General features: G+C 40.3%; 2 protein-coding genes and 1 non-coding gene across 3 annotated transcripts; 1 reads left to right on the top strand and 2 right to left on the bottom strand.

The window, feature by feature from the left end:
* Nucleotides 1-599: 599 nt before the first annotated feature.
* Nucleotides 600-7,041, bottom strand: mpzl2b (myelin protein zero-like 2b). Its single transcript, XM_068331255.1, has 5 exons — nt 6,805-7,041; nt 3,710-3,879; nt 3,106-3,316; nt 2,636-2,804; nt 600-1,686 (listed from the first exon to the last, which is right to left on the bottom strand). Exons 1-5 carry the CDS (start codon nt 6,863-6,865, stop codon nt 1,506-1,508), a joined length of 792 nt encoding a protein of 263 aa, XP_068187356.1. The 5' UTR covers nt 6,866-7,041; the 3' UTR covers nt 600-1,505.
* Nucleotides 7,042-14,466: 7,425 nt separating this feature from the next.
* Nucleotides 14,467-14,538, bottom strand: trnah-gug (transfer RNA histidin (anticodon GUG)). The gene has a single exon. It is a non-coding gene; the product is annotated as a tRNA-His (tRNA).
* Nucleotides 14,539-15,195: 657 nt separating this feature from the next.
* pafah1b2 (platelet-activating factor acetylhydrolase 1b, catalytic subunit 2) lies at nt 15,196-20,094 on the top strand. Its single transcript, XM_068331058.1, has 6 exons — nt 15,196-15,409; nt 15,817-15,898; nt 16,127-16,216; nt 16,531-16,647; nt 17,014-17,136; nt 17,377-20,094. The coding sequence occupies exons 2-6, from the start codon at nt 15,818-15,820 to the stop codon at nt 17,656-17,658; spliced, it is 693 nt and encodes a 230-aa protein (XP_068187159.1). The 5' UTR covers nt 15,196-15,409; nt 15,817; the 3' UTR covers nt 17,659-20,094.
* The last annotated feature ends 933 nt before the right edge of the window (nt 20,095-21,027 follow it).

Here is a 21,027-nt window from a genome sequence, read left to right as displayed (position 1 = left end):
TGCAAGACCACATACATGTGTACATCTTCAGATGTGTTCACAAATACACAGAATGTGTTTAATGGATATGAAAACACAGACTGTGTTTAAAGTCATTGGAAAAGAGAACAGTTGAAGAATAATGAAAAATGCACCACCTGATACCACCAGGGGGCGATATTTTGCACAGGCCTTTTTGGAAACTCCAGTACACATTCAACTTCAATTATTTAATAGAAATGCAAATAATATTGTCATTATGTAACAACTTGGGAGTAATTACAGAAAGGTGTATTCAGGTACTTTCGGTTTGTTTCCAATTAACTGATTCGAAGACACTGACATTAATTAAAAACTAAGAAAATCTTGAAAAAAGTTGATTCAATGCCAAATGACTTTTTCATTTTGGATCAGAATTGGGTAACATTAGCTTTGCTTTGTTTAGTCAGTAAATGTGATCCATTCTCTTGTATGACACATGCAGGAGTGGCTGACAAACGGTATTTCAATCAGCCATCCATGGGATGACACACAGAGGACAATTCTATCAAATACATTTTGTACTACTTAATCATTTCAGACAGGAGTTGCTTCGTAGATAAAATGTCAGATACAAAAAAAACTGTAAAGTTCTCTTTATTTTACATTTTATACAGAATCAAAGGTACAAAATCACATGTGTCCAAAGAAGTAAACATTTGCTTTCTGTGGTTGAATTTCTGAAAAATATTCAATGAAAGCTGCTTAATTTGTGGCAGTGAACAAAGATTCACCATAAAACAGTTAAAAATTGACCACACTGGTATAGGGAGCAATGAGCCAAATTAAAGTGGCTCTTCTCTTTAAAAATCTATATTTTACATTCAAAATAAAAACAAATCATCAAAATACTAGGTGAGATTCCCTGCAGCAGATTTATGGAAATCCAGACCACTAAACATAAAAAAACAATACAATGCAGCAATTACATCCATCGAAAAGAGAAATCAAGAACTGCTGTATATGTAAAAAATGAAATAAAATAAAAATTGGTAGCTTGAAGAATGTCTGACAAAATATCTCAAGTGACATAAACGAGTCAGCAGTAGACACAACATTGAAAATGACCAGAATCAGAAATAATATAAGGACCTGCAGGTCTTCCTTCGCCTACTCCTCTCTGCTTGAGTGACATCAGACACTATGTGCATGACATGAGAGAATGTCAGACTGAACAGTCAGATTGAGTTGTATTGTGAGTAATTAAGGCATCACACTAAGGAAGAATGTACTTCTATATACACACTAATATCTTTTTAGAGATAGATTAGATACCACTGGTTCTGCTTATTTTGATGCTTTCTCTACACGTCTACCTTGAGCTTAAAATGTTATACAGGAGAGCATTTTATTTATTCGATTAATGTGACATAGTGACAATAATGCACAGAAAATGTAAGATAGATTTCATGTCATATAAACATGTTATTGTATAGAAAACAGTGAATGCTATAAATATACAGTTCTAATCACTTAGTTGCATCCATTTAGTCATCATCGTCATCATCGTCGTCATCATCATCGTCATCATCATCATCGTCCTCCTCCTCTTCACCTTCCTCTTCTTCCTCATCATCTCCGCTGCTTTCTTCAGACTCCTCGCCATCTGAACTATCTACTTCTATCACCTTTGCTGCAACGTACAGATGTGCCGCCTCTCCAGGTGAACTGACGCGATCCGCCAAGCAATCGCACATGTAAACAACGAGACAGGCTACTTATGGATATCTGGCCACTTGGAAAGTGTTGCAAATAAACAAGAAGCCCACTCTGGTTTACATGATCCAGTGTCCGCCGACAAAATTAAAGTGGTACAAATTTAAAGCAATACAGCACCCAGAATTCCCAGCTTGAAACAAACCCAGCAAAAATAATCACAAGGAATGAATACACTGCTTCCCTCTGAGAAAGTCATGCACTCTTTTTATCCACCTATTGGTTAACCCGTTTATGGGTTTTCTTTGCTTAAAATTCTGGAACTTACTACAATTCTCGTTCAATATTTACAAATTAAATACATGCACACGGTGAAGCGAAACCCAGAAGTCTCCTTTTATCTGCAGTAGCTTTAAAATATAGAACCTCTGTAGCAGAAAACAGCGAGAATAGGGTTCAATTCATGGCAGCAGTGTTGTGTAGGAAACGCTTTTTCTGGACATAATAATGACTCAGGAAAAGGACAATTCATGATTGATTGGTGATCCCATAGTTATAGGATGAAAGACAAATCAATAGAGAAGTAGTACAACAAGACTGAAGCAGACAGCACTGCTGCTGTGAACTGAAAGCTGAATAGCGGCGCTAATCAAGAAGAACCCTCCATATTTACATCTCCTACTGTTTATATTATTTTAATTCATTTTGTAATTACAATCACAAGCAGCTTTTGGTTAAAAAAAAAAAAAAACACAAAAATTTGCAACAATTAGGACGCATAGAAGCAGCTACTGAAGTCTAACTACTAGAATATATGAGAGGTTCATGTTGGAGGAGCAAACATGGAAGAAAAGATGCCTTTCCACCCTCGGCGTTTATTCGTCTTTTCCAGCAGAGCGGACCCACTCAACCTCGACACCAGTCCCAAGAAGAAGAGGCGCTCCAGCTCTCTGGCCCTCACCACATGGTCGGATCCTTCCACTCTTTCTCCCGCGACTGCAACTCAAGATCGGTGTCCTTGTTCCTTCTCATGCAATACCTCACGACCACAAAGATAGCAAGGAGAACCAGGATGATACCACAGGCGGCCCCGACTGCCACTGCCAGGATGCCTATCTCAGAAATAGCAGCTGGGAAAAAACAAAACAAATCAGAGACAATGTTTGGTGAAAGTAAAATGTTGCCTTTTATGGAAAAAAAAACATATTAGAACAAAAAAAAAAAAGTTCTAGCATCTCTGTGATTAAACACATCGTCCTTCACTGAACCCTTTTAAAGGGTAGGTAATGGCCTTCCTGTGGAAAAGCACAATCTTTCACAATCTTTCAAATCCTGATGGTAAGGACTAAAAAGTAACGGGAAGATACATGCTCCTTTATTGTTGCTATAACAGAAATGTGAATTTCTCATCTTCCTTAAAGTTGGTCTGACCTTTGTCGACGACTTTGAGGACTGTTTCTCCATTGCTACCGTGCACATCTGGACGGTTGCGCACCTGACAGATGTAGGTGCCATTAAAGGTCGGGGGAACGCCTTGCAGGGTGATGGAGGCGTCTCCTTTAAAAATATCTCCTGACCAAACGGCGTGGCCCTTAAAACGGCCTACCTGTGGAGGGTACGGCGCCTCGTGGTAGTAAAACACCTGAAACAAATACACACAAAGAAACACAGCTTAGTTTATAACTCCCAAAAACACTGATGTTACTCTGTGAACTTCAAGATGCAGGATATTCATGTAAAAGCCCCAAAGAGATAAAATATTAATCTCATGCATTCATGAGATGTTTTTATTATTTTGATGTTGACATCTTTCAAGACCACGGGTTAAAAGTGGATTTGGCTGGTGGGGGAACACTAAATTCCAAAGCAGCAGCAAGAGTCCAGGGAAAATCTGTCACTTAATGAATTATACACAGCAAGCAGACTAGCCCTGATTTCTTGCCGCTTGACATTTTTAAGTTCCCACAAAAAATCATAGAAGTGTTTTCAAAGTTAAAGGGACATTGAAAGCGTTCTCATGAAGGTTCCTACACACCGATTCCTCCTGTCCTGAATTGAGAGGACGGAAGTTCCAGGACACCGCGACTGACTTCAGCGATACCGGGTGACTGGAGGAGAAGGTGCACTTCAGTCTCACATCCGTCCCGTTGACTGCTTCCACCTCTTTCGGAGCGTAAATAGTTATACCTCTGACATAATGAACCCCTGTGTTAAAAAAAAAGACAGACAGAACATTCATCAACAGTAACAAACCACAGCTCCACTGCCTGAGTCATTCACAGGACAGTGTCTCTTTTGTCGTCCCTGGGTTTCAGGGTAATTTATTAAACCATTCAAATAACAGTAGAACCATTTTTTCATCAGACGTAGTTCTCTTTTTGATGGTCAAAAGTACATTAACACAGATCTCTTCCACTGTTTCTCACTTTCTTGTGATTATAAAAGCCGACTACATTTTCTATGCCCACTGCTTGAGGTTGTAAGAGTTCCTTTTCCACTAGAGTGCAGCAATCAAAAGAGCAAGAGCAGAGTCAAAACAATCTAATGGCAGATATGCCTACGATGGGTTAATGATTGTTGGTAAAAAAAAAAATTTTATGGCATGAAAAGTTAAGTCACTTTAAGTTGTAGTTATTCAGTGTGTTCAATGATTCATCACACTAGTAATTCAAACATAACTTTCACTTGAAATCCCAGTTACTGGACTTTAATGTGTCCTTCAGCTGAACTAAATGTGGATCACGATGCAGCAGTGATGAGCAGACCTACGGACTTTGGATTAAAACATTCCTCCTAATGAACGACTGTGAAGAAGACGCCAAGAATGTTTTATAATCCCAGAGAGGGAATAAAACTAAAAATTTGACTGCAGAGAGAAAATCAAACGAAACAGAATTACTATTCAGTAGGACTGTGAACACATAGTCTTAAATTTGCATAATTTGCATTACTTTTTTTAAAATTTAATTTGCATTAAAAATTTTTTTGCATTTTTGTTATTTCACTTAATTTCATACTACTAATTATTTATATTTTAGTTTTAGTTTAGTGTATGTCCTGTTGGTGCTGCATGTGTCTGTTAGTGTGGTGTATGTCTTGTGGTATGTCCTGTGGCGTGTTTCTTTTTCTCCTGGTGTTTGTCTAGTGTTTGTTCATTATGTAATGCTTGAGCAGTGGATGTGTGCAATTTCCTCCGGCATTAATAAAGTACAGTAAATATCTATATCTATCTATATAAACTCAGGTAACAAATCAAAAACTAAGATCTTATCTAGACTGGACATTCAATAAACTCTTACTCTACATTCAGATATCCATAGACAGCAGATCCACTACAACTGGCCCCCTTAGATCTAAATCATGTGGTTTCATCATTCCAGCAAAGGGAAGGCTCAGTGTCGTCTACAACCATTCAGCCACACCAACGGCTGGTTTACACTCACAGTATTGACTCGCCTGTTCTCAAGTCTCAGTTTTTTGGTAGCGTAATTTCCCTCATAAAACAGTTGCAGTGCCCCTCAGTGAGGGCTTTTTCCAACACACACACAAACACAAACACACACACACACGCACAAACATGCCAGGAACTTGGACGTGTGTGAAGTTGAATAACTGTTTAATAATTTCCTTAAGTTACAATACATTGTCTAGAAGTGGTGACAACTGATGACTTCAATACACAATTATTCATTCCCTGAATTTAGTCATTTAATGGTAGATTTCACCTCAAAGGTAAAATGTGAGTTTACCCAAAATCTAATTAAATGTTGGTGCATATCTGCCAACAAAAAACACAAGGAATCAACACATAGTGACACAAATGGTACAGAGAGGCTGAACTGTGAAAGTGGTCATCTGGTTGTGTGAATCAAACACACAAGTTCCAAGTTCATATCCACTGGGGACCTGGGACTTGACTGTGTGTTCTCACACGTGTCTGTCCGGCTTCCCCCCACTACCAGCAACATGAGGCAGAGGAGCCCTGGGGGTCCTAAACTGACTACAGGAGTGGGTGTGACTGGTTGTTGGTCTTTGTATGTGACCCTACAATGAACAGGCGAGAACTTACCAACTCCCACCTGAAGTCAACTGCCCCCCCCCCCCCCACGACTACACAACATAACAAGTTACAGAAAGTGAATGAATGAGTAACTCATGGCAAGTAAAACTTTACAAAGCTGGTTTGAGTCTCATTATAAATAATAAAAAATAAATGATATCGTATGATAGCCTGCTCTGCCTTTTTAACAACAAATTATTTCAACAAATATGCAAATTGAAGATAGTTTTTTTTATTGCTGACCAGCTTTAAACAGAGGCCTGAAAAGTTCATCTGGCTTTTTTTGCTTTGGGACAAAAATAACTGATTGAGGTTTTTATACCTCTATTCTTTGATGATCTCTGTCACATTTCAATTCCATGATGTAAAGGTGGTTAAGACAAAAAACATGATAGAAAAAGGCTCCATGTGATTATATAATATTGCATTACTCCAAAATAGCAAGGCAAACCGTAGATTGAACACTATTTTGTAATTCACACCAGCAGCCATTTGAATGTTAAACTGCTGCAAGGTTATACAAATGTTTAGGGCTGTACTTGAAAAGAAATAAACACATTCTTGAAACTCAGTTGTCCTTAATTTACCATTCTCTATTTTTAAAATGTTGTCTTTGACTAGAATACATGTGTTTTTTTGTAAACTGCTCTTACTTTAACTCCAAGAGGTGGAATGCCTTTTGTGCTCAATCTTATCTTATTTCTGGTCCTGTTTTTATTAATGCAGCTCTGCCTTTCCCATAATAAAATGTACTTATTTTCTATACCACTTTTAATGTTCTCCACCTTTTAAGCATTAGGAGCTTAAAAGCGCTGCAACAAAGCTGAGTTTCTCGCTGTTTGACGTTTATTATGATGATCATTTTTCCTGAAACTACACGTTTTAGTAGATTATAGACTTTTCACCCTCTAATCATAGGATTGGTGTTACAGGTAGGTCTAGTCCAGGTAAAACACACACACACATTTTGTTATCTGTGCCCAGCTGTGGAATCCGTTCGGCCTGCGCTCTCAGGACTGTTTCTAACTTCACTCGTCGCCTGTTGTTTCCAGGAAGCTGCTGAGACTCACCTGGTACCGTGAATCCTCCCAGGAAAAGCAGAATCCATATCCGACACATGGGATAAGACATTTATTAATGATGCCACACTTCTGGCGGGTTAGATCCTCCGTGAAAGTCTCGTCATGCACTTTTATTGAAGGGGGCCACACGTCGCTCAACACCCAACCAGGCTTTTCACCGAGTCCGCCGTCGAAAAATGAGTCAAGTTGCGTCCACACCTGGTGGGCGGAGCCAAGCGCGTCACTTCTCGCTGAACTCGTTAGCCTGCGTACCTGTCGATTAGAACAGCACGTCGAGTCTCAAATCTTTGGTTTCTGCTTTCCCACATCGGTTCTTGGTTGATAAACTGGACTGGTGACTATAGTAATCAAGCGTTCACACGTGCGGCGCATGACTGACTGGCGCCACCCTGTGGTAGTGGTGTCACATTACAAAGCCTATACAAAACTTTATGTGACCATATAAAGATGATTTTTAATACCAATTTAATTATAAAATATTTTCACAAGGCTTATGGTGTAAATACCATCAGTGAGGATTCCTTTATCCATAACCTTTTTAAAGTATTTATCATATAATTTGTCATGCATTTCTCTGCTGCATCCTAAAAAAAAAATATTACAATGAAAGGAAGACACTGTGTTAAAATAATTTGCAGCCCAAAATTGTTATCCATTGGTTAAAATTGTATTTATACATTCTTTTGCCACTGTTCCCAAAATACCTTGTTTAACTTAAAGGGTAATTTGTACACATAGAGGTTTTCTAATCGGATTTGGTTTTTAGCCAAGCCGTGATGTCTGATGGCTTTGTACTTGGATGTTTAATTTTTAGGATGAACACTGGAAACTTTCCCCTTCAGCGTTGTGACATTGAGAAAATGCCAGTAAACAGGATGTTTTTGAGTGGAGACGAGCTTGACAAGTCAAAACACTTGTTTCTAATCCAAACAATGTCCCAGTGTTGCATGCTATCATGATAAATTCACAATATTCTTTATCTGTTCAACCATGTGCTTTTTGCCTATTCTTCTAATGGAAATGAAGACAGTCGCCATAATAGAACTTGTTGACCCTAAAAATATCCAGCGAAAGCAAATATTGTTTGAGGATAAAATAGATAAGATTGTAACAAATAGAAACAACCCAGTAGGAGGAAAAAACTGACCTGCTAAAACTGAAATAAAACTTTTTACTGTGACTTGTGTGTAACAATTCATTTGGTTGCTGTTATTATTTTGTTTTGTTGTTGCTCCCTTGTTATCCACTTGTTTTTGTTTTTTCTTGTTGTCTTGACGTCTTTCATTCATAATGTATTTCTATGGCCCTGTTGAGTATTTTGGATTTCCTTGTCTCAGTGGAGCTGTATAAATAAACTTGCCCTATCTTGCTCAACAACTTTGTGATTCAGGTTCGAAAAGAAAAAAATCAGAAGTGGAATGATGACACTACACACCCTCAGAGTATAAAAGGAGACCAAAGACTTCATAGCAATAAAACAGTTTTGAATTATAAATGACCCAATCATTTATTTATTTATTTATTTATTTATTTATTTATTTATTGTTTGTTTGTTTGTTTGTTTGTTTGTTTGTTTGTTTGTTTGTTTGTTTGTTTGTTTGTTTGTACAAGGGGGGGGGGAGTAGCACGATTGAGGCAGTTTTCTGATATATGTTGTGTCCCAAACTCTGGTTTCTTTAGAAGACAGTTGATTCACCAAGACCAAAACTGGTACCTCAAATTCTGTGAGAGCATGAGTTTCTGAATAGAAGAAAAAAAAAGCCACCCCAAAACTTCCCTCTTGCTGTGGAAGGGAGGTTCATCCCTGCCGTGACCTGGATTCAAACCAGGGTTGCTGCAGCCACAATGCAGAGTACTAACCACGATACAATCACGGCGAGCTACTGAAGGACTGAATGTCCAAGTATCATTAGAGAAAAATAAGTATATATTCCTCTATATACAGTATATATCCCTCTGACAAATGTCTCTCATTGAAAAACAAAAATGGTTTAGGTCTACAGTACCACACCCAAACACACCTTTCATGTTGTCTAAATGAACTTATTTACATGAAAGCATGTTGGTATCAGAGTATTGAATTGATTGGTGTCCTTTAATCTTCAGATCCTTGGACTATTTATCGCCACATACTAACTAATTTTATATAATTTACCGTGCTAAAGAAACCTAAAGTCTTTATCACACAAAAAAATACCACAATCCTTGTGATTAATGTGTGAGGGTACTTTGCACAATTGTGAATATATTAGGGTGGTTTCTTTTTGTCTCTGGTTAATGATTATATGGCAGCATGGAGGTTAGAGTCAACTGCAGAGTGTGTGTTCTCCACTCATTTTATTTACCCTCTCATGTTTAACTTGAAATTTCTGAATTTCTGTCTATATCACTCAGTCAGACCTGGAACTTCAATGCTGGAGATTATGTTACGAAAAATTACCACGCTGACAGAAATATTCTCTTAGAACATTTATTTGCTTGACTTAAAATGAGATATTCACACAAAGGATTTCAGCGCTGGTTTTTTCTGACAGGGATGTTAAGAGTAATGTGAAGTAGCTGGAAAAAACGGAGTGCTATAGTTTTATAGAAACTTGCTCACACCTTCACAGGAGGGGGGGCAAACTATAGTCTATGTCTTTATATGGTGATAGCGTATATACTATGGTACTATATACTATGGTGTGACTGTAGTGCGATTTGGATGGGGCAGCTATGAAGCCTCTTCTTCTTCTTTTCCTTTCGGCTTTTCCCTTCAGGGGTCGCCACAGCGAATCAATTTCCTCCATCTAGCCCTGTCCTTTGAATCCTCTTCTCTCACACCAACTACCTTCATGTCTTCCCTCATTACATCCATAAACCTCCTCTTTGGTCTTCCTCTAGGCCTCCTGCCTGGCAGTTCAAAACTCAGCATCCTTATACCAATATATTCACTATCTCTCCTCTGGACATGTCCAAACCATCTCAGTCTGGCCTCTCTGACTTTATCTCCAAAACCTCTAACATGTGCTGTCCCTCTGATTTACTCATTCCTGATCCTATCCTTCCTGGTCACTCCCAGAGAGAACCTCAGCATCTTCATCTCTGCTACCTCCGGCTCTGTCTCCTAACTGTCTTAAAATCCTTTGTGACTAAATAAGAGTAATTATACTAATCCTATAGTAGGTCTCTCTTTTTTATGAAGTCAAATGGACTTGTAGGGAAAACTTGAAGACATTGTGTCTCTGATTGCCTCTTCAGTTCTCAAAAACTGGTGGAGCATTCTGAATAATTAAGATAGTGGGAGCTATCAAGGTCCTTAATTACATAGAGTCCTTAAAAACCAGTCATACAGGTTTGACCTTTGTGCTCCGACCCCCAGGAGGCTGGAGTCGCCTGGTCGTTCATGATGGTTGAGTCATTTGCTCCCCACAGTCATGCAAATGAGGTTCAAGCTCCCAAGGAAATGACAAAGGCCTCCATTGTTGAGGGAGAGCTTTTCAAGCTTGACGTAGATGTCTTCTCTCTCAAATCATGTCTTATCTTGGTCACGATGAGGAGATTGTTATCTAATGAACGACCCCCGTCATTCAGGTGCAGATGTCCTGCTAAGTCCTGCCCTGAGGCGTTTGATCTTGTGTGTTGTGAAGTGGTTGTTTTGTCTCCATGATTTACAAGTGTGGGCAGTTCTCACTGCTCTGAGCTGGATATTCTACATCACTATGTCTGCGTGTCTGGTCCTTGTTGTGAACAAGCCTCTCTCTCAAGGTGCTGGTGATCTCACATTGTTAAGCAATGTTTCCTGAAGATCTATTTCAGTTTCTCTGATACCCTCCACCACTTATGGGATGATAATGTTTGTCTGCTTGCCTTCCCTTCTCTCTCTGGTCCATTTTGGGCTGTCTGACGGGATTAACAAAGGCCCGGCTGGGGTTTCCACATGTTCAGAGGTGAAAAAAATACTTTGAGGATCTCCTCAATCCTGATACCATGTCTTACACAGAGGAAGCATAGGGACTCCAGTCTCAGAGGTGGACTCGTTCATCACCCAAGCTGAAGTCACCAAGGTGGTTACCAAACTCCTTGGTGGCTAAGCACCGGGGGTGGATGAGATTTGCCCTGAGTACCTCAAGTCTCCAGATATGCAGTGACTGTCGTGGTTGATATGTCTCTGAAACATCGTATGGCAGTTGGGAAAGTACCTCTGGAATGGCAGAGGTATGGTGGTCCCTCTTATCAAATAGGGGGACCGGAAGATGTGTTTCAACTATAGGGGGATCACTCTCCTCAGCCACCCGGGGAAAGTGTATTCCAGGGTACTGGAGAGGAGGATTTGACCTATAGTAGAACTGCGGATTCAGGAGGAACAATGCAGTTTTCGTCCTGGTCGCGGAACACTGGACCAACTCTACACTCCTCACTTGGTGCTCGAGGATTCGTGGGAGTTTGCCCAACCAGTCCACATGTGTTTTGTCGATCTGGAGAAGGCCTTCAATCGTGTCCCTCGTGGTATCTTGTGGGAAGGGCTTTGGGAGTATGGGCTCGGGGCCCTTTGCTGAGGGCCTCCCGGTTCCATATGACCGAAACCAGAGCTTGGTTTGCATTGCCTACAGTAAGTCAGACATGTTCCAGGTGCATGTTGGTCTTTGACAGGGCTGCCCTCTATTACCGGTTCTGTTGATAATCTTTATGGACAGAATTTCTTGGTGCAGCCAGGATCTGGAGGGAGTCCGGTTTGGGGACCAAAGGATTTCATCTCTGCTTTTTGCGGACGATGTTGACCTGTTGGCGTCATCATACCTGGACCTTTAGCGTGCACTGGGACGGTTTGCAGCTGAGTGTGACTCGAGTGGGATGAAGATAAGCACCTTTAAACCTTTAGGCCATGGTTCTCAACCGAAAAAGGGTGGTGTGCCCCCTTCGGGTCGGTGGAGAATCTTTGCCTCCAGTGGAGGAGTTTAGGTATCTTGGGGTCTTTTATGAGCATCCCTCCTGAGACTGGCCGCGAATAAGCGGTTGGAGATGGATGGATGTCTCATTCAAAACTACTGTGAAAGTGTTTTGTATATTTGTTAAGGAGAGATTTCACCATGAGACACATTTAATATGTCACCTTTATTCCATTTTGGTTGAAAGTTAATTGAGAGAGCTTTACATTGAATATAACCAAATATATTTTGTCCGAATTTTGCAGCCCCTGATGGATGGGGCAGCATTAATCCTGCAGGATCACTAAACTGACTGTTCTTGTTATCATCTCACAAGGAATATGAACTGATTAATTAAGTTGTCATAAAAACGAACAGTTAATAAGGGCTAGGTATACAAGCCTTATGTCCAGGCATCCATTTTTATTCTGAAAAAAAGGATACATCAAAAGCCATTCTGTGTAAACACAGTCAATTTAATTTAAAAGAAATAAAAGTAATACTATGCAATTCAACTAAAATCTCTAAATATTTTAATCATCAAAAATTCTTGCATACTTACGAATCTGTATGACTGTAATCATAGGATAAAATGATTTAACTGTCAATATACCTGTATGTTATTAGTCACTTAACTCTTAGACCCCTGACCTATTTTGGCTGTTTTTTGGTACCTTTGATATTTGTCTCTACATAACAAATTAAAATTTATTTAACATACCCATGCTTGGTATGTTATTTCCCTCTAACTTACTATATTGACATATTGGGGCAAAACAGACACACACAGTCAAATTCAGAATATAGAAAAATTGTATTTTATTGCACATAAAAACCAAAAACATGCTCATCAAATTGATTTTGAACTCCAAAAAGTTTGCCATAGGCTTGTAACATAACTTTATACAGTTTGTGCCACTTATGCCATTCTTCAAAGGAGTTTTTCAAAATACACAGTGCCACGTGAAATGCAAAAATCACAAGACGTATTTGCATGTTAGAGCGGTGTTAGAGCGGTGCAGGACATGTATGAGGACTGTAAGACAGTGGTGAGGTGTGCTGTAGGTGTGACAGAGGAGTTCAAGGTGGAGGTGGGACTGCATCAGGGATCAGCTCTGAGCCCCTTCTTGTTCGCTATGGTGATGGACAGGCTGACAGACGAGGTTAGACAGGAATCTCCATGAACTGTGATGTTTGCAGATGACATTGTGGTCTGTAATGAGAGCAGGGAACAGGTGGAGGAGAAACTAGGGGGTGGAGGTTTGTCCTGGAAAGGAGAGGACTGAAGGTTAGCCGCAGTAAGACAGAGTACATGTGTGTGAATGAGAGGGACCGAAGTGGAAGATTGAGGTTACAGGGAGAAGAGATCAAGAAAGTGGAGGATTTTAAGTACTTAGGGTCAACAGTTCAGAGCACAAGCAGGATGAAACGGGTGGAGAAAAGTGTAAGGTGTGATGTGTGACAGAAGAGTTTCAGCTAAAATGAAAGGAAAGGTCAACAAAACTGTGGTGGGACCAGCGATGTTGTTTGGCTAGAGACAGTGTCACTGAGGAAAAGACAGGAGACAGAGCTGGAAGTAGCAGAGATTAAGATGCTGAGGTTCTCTTTGGGAGTGACCAGGATGGATAGGATCAGGTATAGTACATTAGAGGGGCAGCACATGTTAGAGGTTTTGGAGATAAAGTCAGAGAGGCCAGACTGAGATGGTTTGGACATGTCCAGAGGAGAGATAGTGTCACGACCTTGTTCAGTCTGCTTGCCTGTGTCTCACTGGTCTCTCTCTCTTGCAATTACTAGGAGTTGGCTGGTAGATGGAGCTGGGAGGGAGTGCCTGTTGGTACCCGCCATTCTGGGTTGGGCCTGCAGAGGTTATTAAGGACCGCCCCTTTTGGTCACAGACTCTCTCTCAGCTGGGGCCTGCTGCAGCCTTAATCAGCCTGTTTCCCTTTTGTTTGGTTTGTTTCACCTTACAACCCACTTTACACCATGTTTCACTCATCCACACACTCCCAACATGACTGATACCCTTCCTATTTACACATGCTATAGGTTATTTACAGTACTTTTGCTCATTTGTTTGAGTTTAATAAAATAATTTTTTAACTGCTGTCTCTGTGTGTGTGGCCTTTCTTTTGTTGCCGGCCTTGAGCCAGTTGGTAACAATAGTGAATATATCGGTAGAAGAATACTGAATTTTGAACTGCTAGGCAGGACGCCTAGAGGAAGACCAAAGAGGAGGTTTATGGATGTAGTGAAAGAGGACGTGAAGGTAGTTGGTGTAACAGAAGATGATGCAGAAGACAGGGTTAGATGGAGCTCTGATTCACTGTGGTGATCCCTGAAGGGGAAAGCCTAAAGGAGAAGAAAATTGTATAGAAACAACAAATTTCTAATGTTAATGTAATTTCTAATGTTAATGTAACGCAGAAAATATCTAGATATACTGTATACTGTTTTCTTTTTTGTTTTAACATTTTGCTGTCTTAGTGTTTTTAATGCTCATTTGTTTCATGTGTCTAAATGTGTTCATGTGTTTACAGTGTATCACTTTTCGATATACTGTAGCCACCACTAGACAGCCACCACCAGGTTTCTCTTGTAAGAGATTTTTAATCTCAGTGGGACTTCCCGGCTAAATAAAGGTTAAGAAGAAAAAGAGCGCTTTGAGACCCAGTGGAGCGAGTGGACTGAACTACGCCCCCCCAAAAAGCTTCCCTCGTTCCATGTCAGAGATTTCTTTCCCTGCCGTGACCCGGATTCGAACCGGGGTTGCTGCGGCCACAACGCAGAGTACTAACCACTATACGATCACGGCGAGCTACCGCGGGACACACCGACTGATCAGGTTGAAACATTCACACCAGCTAAGCAGTCATAGTACAAAGGTTACTGAAACTGTGACCTGGGTATATTGATCAGAAAACCATTAAATAAAAGACAAAAGAATTCCTTGTAACAAAAATCATTAGCACGAGTCTCAACTATATAGCAGGGATGGCGATTCTTATTTTTACTACAGCACTGAAACGTAGCGTTTGTACGTGCCCCTGATGACGCAGTGACGTCAGCTGAAAAACAGGATGACTGACAGTCCTTGGGGTGTTGAGATGCGCCATGAATGGAAGTGAGCGCCGTAAAGTCCTATGTAGAAAGATTGCCCTCACTTTTTTTTTATGTCTACCTGCTATCTTATTACGATTTGAGTTATTTAACGGTAAAGACTTCTGTTCTTTAAGATTCCAAGTAAAAAACATGAAGTCATTAATATTATTTTCATTCAAAAAGGGTAAAGGGTGTTGACTCTTAACTTTTCAAAAAAGATTTGTTAACCAGAAAACTCTGCTTTTAAATCTGGTTAATTGTAATAAAGGTTATTGTATACTTGTTAATGTTTTGCGGGGTGCTTTATTTCTTTTACATCCACACAGGTAAATAAATGACAATATTTTACCACAGTGCCCTCTAGCGGCGTGGCGGGTCATGGTAGCTGGGGGGCGCTGTACCCCAAATAGACTCTGCTGGGCCTTCTCGACACACCTTCTGTTGTCTCGGCTAGCTAGGCTAGAGCTAACTGACGTTTGCTAGCGAGCATCGTTCTCCTCGATAAAAGCAACAGCGGTCAAGTTAATCCAAAACGTCACGCTGAAACCGTGGGAGTCAAGAAGCTACGGCCAGTACCCGCACAGGTACGCATTTTAAGAACAATATATTTTCTTGAATTTTCCTTTAAACAGTTGTATCAAACGTCAAGTATCAGAGATGCTGTACATCCCCATCAGATCCCAGTCTTTGGCAGGGGCTTGCTAGCTAGCTAAGAAGCTAACATCAGATAAACAGTAAGTACGCGGCTTTAATGCGATCTGCATTGTGATTCATAAGCACCCGGCTTTGAGAGTGAAAGTACTTCCATCCTTATTAAGCCTTTCTGCTCCCGTAACATTAAGCTGCTGCAAGGTAGCAAGAGATTCTGTTAGCTAGTGTTGATGCTCCGACCCTAGAACAGCTCCAAATCAACACGAATCCAGACTCCTTGTATAACTGTCGTATTTAGCTTTGCTTTATTGTGAATGACAGTCAGCGTTGTCTCCTGTAGGATGAGTGGTGATGGAGTTAACCCAGCTGCAGTGGCTGAGCCAGTGCAGGATGTACAAGGGGATGGAAGGTGGATGTCACAGGTAAGGGCTGATCATTCAGTCCACGTCTTGACGAATCAGCAGTAAGGTTTGAGTTGTTCCCTACTTAAAGATGAATGCATGTCTTTATTCATAACACAAATCTGTTAACCCAGAATTACAAAGCAACCCAAAGCGTTACATGGAACAAATTAGATACTGTTGTTTTTGAATGAATGATGATTTTTTTTTTTTAATTTTTTTACATGTATGCATCCCATCTGTTTACAGCATGCAAGATTTGTGCAGGAGTGTAAGGATGCTGAACCAGATGTGCTTTTTGTGGGGGATTCTATGGTACAGCTAATGCAGCAGTTTGGGGTGAGATAATATTTACCTCTTTGGCATGTCTGCCATGACAGCAACACCTTCATATTCTTTAAATATCAACATTTTGATGTAAATCTTATTGTATCCTTACGTCTGCTGTTATTGCCTCAGCTGTCATCTAACATTTATACCTATTTTATATTTTTTCTTCCATGAACATTTACATTTAGAATGTCACACAGTTCAGTCATATTGGAAATATCTTCTTGATATCTCCTGTCGGTATTTTGTGCAAGCATCAGAGTGTTAATCAATAGCAAGTTATATATATTCTCATAATAAATCCAGGTTTCTGGTTTCCCCAGATCTGGAGAGAGTTATTCTCTCCTCTTCATGCGCTTAACTTTGGAATTGGGGGTGACACAACCTGCAATGTGCTGTGGAGGCTGCAGAATGGAGAATTGGAGAACATCCGCCCCAAGGTGAGATGATCTTGTTAAGAGTTTCTGGCAAAATCTTTTTATTCCCACAAATGCCTCAAATACAGAACATTTGGGGTTTTTGTGAGATTTCATCAGAACAACCAGGCGCTCAGTGTTGTGAAGGCAGTACAGATAATTGTCTTCAGAAATCATCTGGCTTTATCCACCCCATCATCATGAGTGACTACACAAATAGGAACTTTCTGGGGGCTTAGTGCCTCAAATGGGAGCTGAATATCATTCAATTTTCAATCCATGAGAACTGACACTCAGTTAATGCTGTTACACCTCCATCAGAGCTCTAGATGTTGAAGTGTGCAGTGACAGATGAATAATTCGCATGTGTGTGTCTGTGATATTGTCCAGGTGGTAGTGTTGTGGGTAGGAACCAACAATTACAAACACACCGCAGAACAAGTTGCAGGAGGAATTCTTGCCATCGCTGAGCTGTTAACCTCACGTCTCCCCAAAGCAAAGGTAGTCGTGCTGGTGAGTTGTCTTGTGTCTATCAGCTTTTCTTTCAAACAGGCTTTTCATTCAAGTTCTCACATCATACATCAAACTTCACGTTGTAATTGAACCTGTGCTCATTCAAGTAGATGTCACATTCCACAAATTTCCTGATCCAGGAGAAAAGAGGCATCAGTCAGATAATATTTTGCTTGAGGCAGCTGTTAGTGCTGTTATCGTCACCTTTGTAATTCGCTCAAATATTTCTCTGGTTCTTAGAGTTTGTTGCCTCGAGGCGAACATCCCAACCAGCTGAGAGACAAGAACGCTGCTGTGAATGTGTTCCTGCGCTCCTCGCTGCCTCGACTCGGCCAGAAGGCTCAGTTCTTGGATGTTTGCAGGGAGTTTGTCCACTCTGACGGCACCATCATCCCTCAGGACATGTTTGATTTCCTCCACCTGACGTCGATGGGATACCGCAAAGTTGCGAAGCCCCTCAGTGACCTGCTGCTTCAGATACTGGAGGAAACACCGGAGGAGAGACGGGCGTCACTGGTTTAAGGGCAGAGCAGCGCCTTCATCCGGAGGCGTGTCTCAGCTGCCAGAGGAGACACGTCTCTGGTATCTGCAGGAGGAAGAGCTCACTTACAGGGAGAAGAGGCACCTCCATGTGAGTGGGCTCACATTCATTCAAGGGAGGCTTGGTAGAAAGGTGCTGAAGAGGGAGAGGGCCCTCACTACAGGTGTAGACACTGTGCAGCAGTAACCTCTAATGCAAGAAGATTTACTCTAAATCATTCAGCTACACTGAGATCACACAGGACTGCAATGGCGCACTCGCAGGTTAATCCTAATCTGAGCGTAAAACATGTGTTTTCCCCTTAGCATCTGTGTAACAGAACGACAAACTCCATTTTTAACTTGGTCCTCAATGTTTTGTTGTCCGCAAAACTTTTATTCGTGCGAGACTCTGGTAACACAAAGCTCCTGGTGGTTGGTAAAACTTAATTTAACATTGAAATGTTATGAGTCTCACAACATGGTAGTCTGCCAACCCTCACCAAATGTGTCAAGAAACCTGTCGGATGTCAAAATCTCTCCATTGGCTCCACACATCAAACAGTTAGGAAACCCCGGTAACAGAGGCTACTGCTGCTATTTGAAATGACGCTTAGAATTAATTAAACTGTTGCATGTTGAATAATTAATGCATATTTACTCTGATATGGTGTCCTTACAGTCCTTCGTGCTCACGCTTTCATTTATGCAGCCACATAAACAACACTTAGCCTGCTAAACAATCACTTTTTTTTTACTATTTATGTTTCAAACCATGTAAAATAAATCAATGTGCATCTGATCAGAATTAGCTGTAATGTCCTTACATTTATACTTGAACTGTTTGCGTACATTCGATTCATTAAAGATGCCAGAGATTTAAAAAACTGTGGCTGACTAGGTTCTAAGAATCCCACTTGTAAATTGCACACTTATATTCTAAAAGTATGAAATTGATTTAAAGTTCATGGCACCATATTTGTGATTGTCTCCCTATATAAAACCAAGAGTAGGTGAACATGCAGCATGTTGATTGAGTTCTGCTGCATGCATGTTTTAGGAGGATCCTCAGGTTTGTCGTAGAAGGTCGACCAAGACTTGTGCACAAATTGTCACTCAAAATAATGTGGCTGTGTGTAATAATTTAGTGATGAAAGCTGTTGAATCTACATTGTGTGACTGTCTGCCCTCAGCTGCTTTATTGTGTCCTGAACTTATTAACCTAGAAGGACATTTTTCAATTGGAAAAAAAAACAAACAGTAAACCTTCACACGTGTCTTGTCTTCAGCAGTATTGTTGTAAATCTGCACTTGCATATTTTTTTTGCAACCAAGTAAAAACTGTTAACAAGCTCCAGCTCTCCAGCATTCACCTGGTGTCGCTCATTATAAGATTATAAAAACAATGCTCTGACTACGTCTGTATCTCACACCAGTACTACCTAATCTCCCTCTCTCCTGCATACATGGATATACAGTATTTTCTTTTTGAAGCACCTCTTTATTCTAATTATCACCTTTTTATTTCTCCATCCCTGTTGTATATGTAGTTGCACTGCCACCCTGACTTCACCACATATAGTAGCTGAATCAATAACAAAGTGGCTGCTTACAGTTACTGAATAATGGTCGTCGTGCTCAGTGTTCCATAGCAGTGGCAGTGAGGAAACCTAGAGTCTGTGAACTTCAATTTATCAGGCATCAAATTATCCAACTTCACTGCTGTCAGATGCACGTCAGGGTAAAATCTGAGTAGTGTCTGTGTGTGTGTGTGTGTGCCTGAAGCGTTAATAAAGATGGTGTGTACAGAATGGATCGGATGTTTGAGTAGGCCTGTCACAATAATGTCTCCCACGTATTGCATCATACGTGGATATAGCCCATCATTTTTATTTACCTTGTCATTACCGCCAGTTGTTTACAGATGTGATTGTTTACATTTAATTGTCAATATTTTAGCAAGAATGATACGAGAACAGCCGAGGGTGATGGGTGTGATTAATGGTGTGTGTGTTGAACAGACAAATATGTTGTTATTTCTAGTTACACACTTTGTCATTTATCTGCTTTTATTTTCATGGTTAATTCTAGTCAGCAAAACATCACCATGGCGTCTCCGTCACAATGTTTGAATATCCCTAACAATTCAAAGTTCATTGGTTTCTGAAGGTGTTCTATCAAGCTGTTATCATTTAATGGGTGACCAAAAAAAAAAGCTCTCAAAATTGTCCATAGCGATTATTTTATGGGTAATGTATTGTTCAACACAAATAGTCGTGGCAGGTCTACATGAGACGTGTATGTAAGGTCGTGAAAATGATGTTCACAGGGGGTTTAGATTGGGGGTGTCTGGTGTCTGTGTTTGGCACAATAACAATTTGCACTGTTTTGGACCATTGTCACATGACTGAAGGAAAGCATTCCAATAAAACAAAGAAACAAGGATCTTATAACGTGTTGGATTTTTTTTTTCCTGTCAGTGTTGAGTGATTTATCTTATTTGTGTTTCCCGTAAAAAGCAGCTGTGAATTGCTTGATATGCTTTTGCCAAATTAATATCTGTAATATTCACCAACAGCCATCTGAGAACATGTGGACTTATTTTAAGATGTCCTCGTTTAACTTGTTGCTAGATGTGCTGGATCCTGTGACAGCTAGACACTTGTGGAAGACATTTTCTCATCAGCCGGTCGCTAACATCTAATGTTGCTCTCATTAATTGTGATCCAGAACTGCATGTTACTGTTAAAAAAAAAAAAAAAAAGGAAGGTATTTTTAAAATTGCACTAAACTGTGCTCATTTCTCCACATACAGTATGTTTAGAATGCTGGTGATCCAAGTGTAAATTTCTATTTCTTACATTAAAGTCTTTCTGCTGGCCCGTCCAGGCCTACAAGCATAAATATTTGACTCCACTTATCAATGACAGTTTAAACATGGGAAATTATAATTTTGATAAAGATTCTTGGATCTGTAGCAAATTAGCTACATTCTAATAAAACACATATTTGTCCTTCTGTGTTCCTGCTCTACAGACCTGTGTTAGAGTAGTCTTTACTTTGACATTAACACGTCTGGCGGTGGTTTGTGTTCTATGCTATTTAACATCTAAAGGTTTTGGACTGACAGAGGAGCGGAACATTAAATCTCTATCAGACATCTGCGTCACCTATGAAGATTACTTTGTGTATGACCCTCTGGGTCAGGGTTAGCAGTGTGCTGCCATGTGTGATAAATGGTGCACAAGTTACATAGAGCTTGGAAATAGACCTTAAACAGACCTATAAGTCTCCTGCTGCAGACAGTTTAGGTGTCATAACATAAAGGCATTCAGCAGGAACACTGGTGATGCAATTTTTGTCTGTCTCCAC

This window comes from Antennarius striatus, chromosome 13, assembly GCF_040054535.1.
Source record: "Antennarius striatus isolate MH-2024 chromosome 13, ASM4005453v1, whole genome shotgun sequence".
NCBI classification, from domain to species: Eukaryota; Metazoa; Chordata; class Actinopteri; order Lophiiformes; family Antennariidae; genus Antennarius; species Antennarius striatus.
Note: the sequence above shows the minus strand (reverse complement) of the source record. Positions and strands in the feature narration are given on the sequence as shown.

Coding starts and splice junctions, on each gene's coding strand:
- mpzl2b (XM_068331255.1), bottom strand. CDS start 6,865: ATGTCTTATCCCATGTGTCGGATATGGATTCTGCTTTTCCTGGGAGGA. Junction 3,880..6,804: donor GGGAGGATTCACGGTACCAG/GTGAGTCTCAGC, acceptor TTTTTAACACAG/GGGTTCATTATGTCAGAGGT. Junction 1,687..2,635: donor TGGAAGGATCCGACCATGTG/GTGAGGGCCAGA, acceptor GGATCGCGTCAG/TTCACCTGGAGAGGCGGCAC.
- pafah1b2 (XM_068331058.1), top strand. CDS start 15,818: ATGAGTGGTGATGGAGTTAACCCAGCTGCAGTGGCTGAGCCAGTGCAG. Junction 16,217..16,530: donor AGCTAATGCAGCAGTTTGGG/GTGAGATAATAT, acceptor TGGTTTCCCCAG/ATCTGGAGAGAGTTATTCTC. Junction 17,137..17,376: donor AAGCAAAGGTAGTCGTGCTG/GTGAGTTGTCTT, acceptor TCTGGTTCTTAG/AGTTTGTTGCCTCGAGGCGA.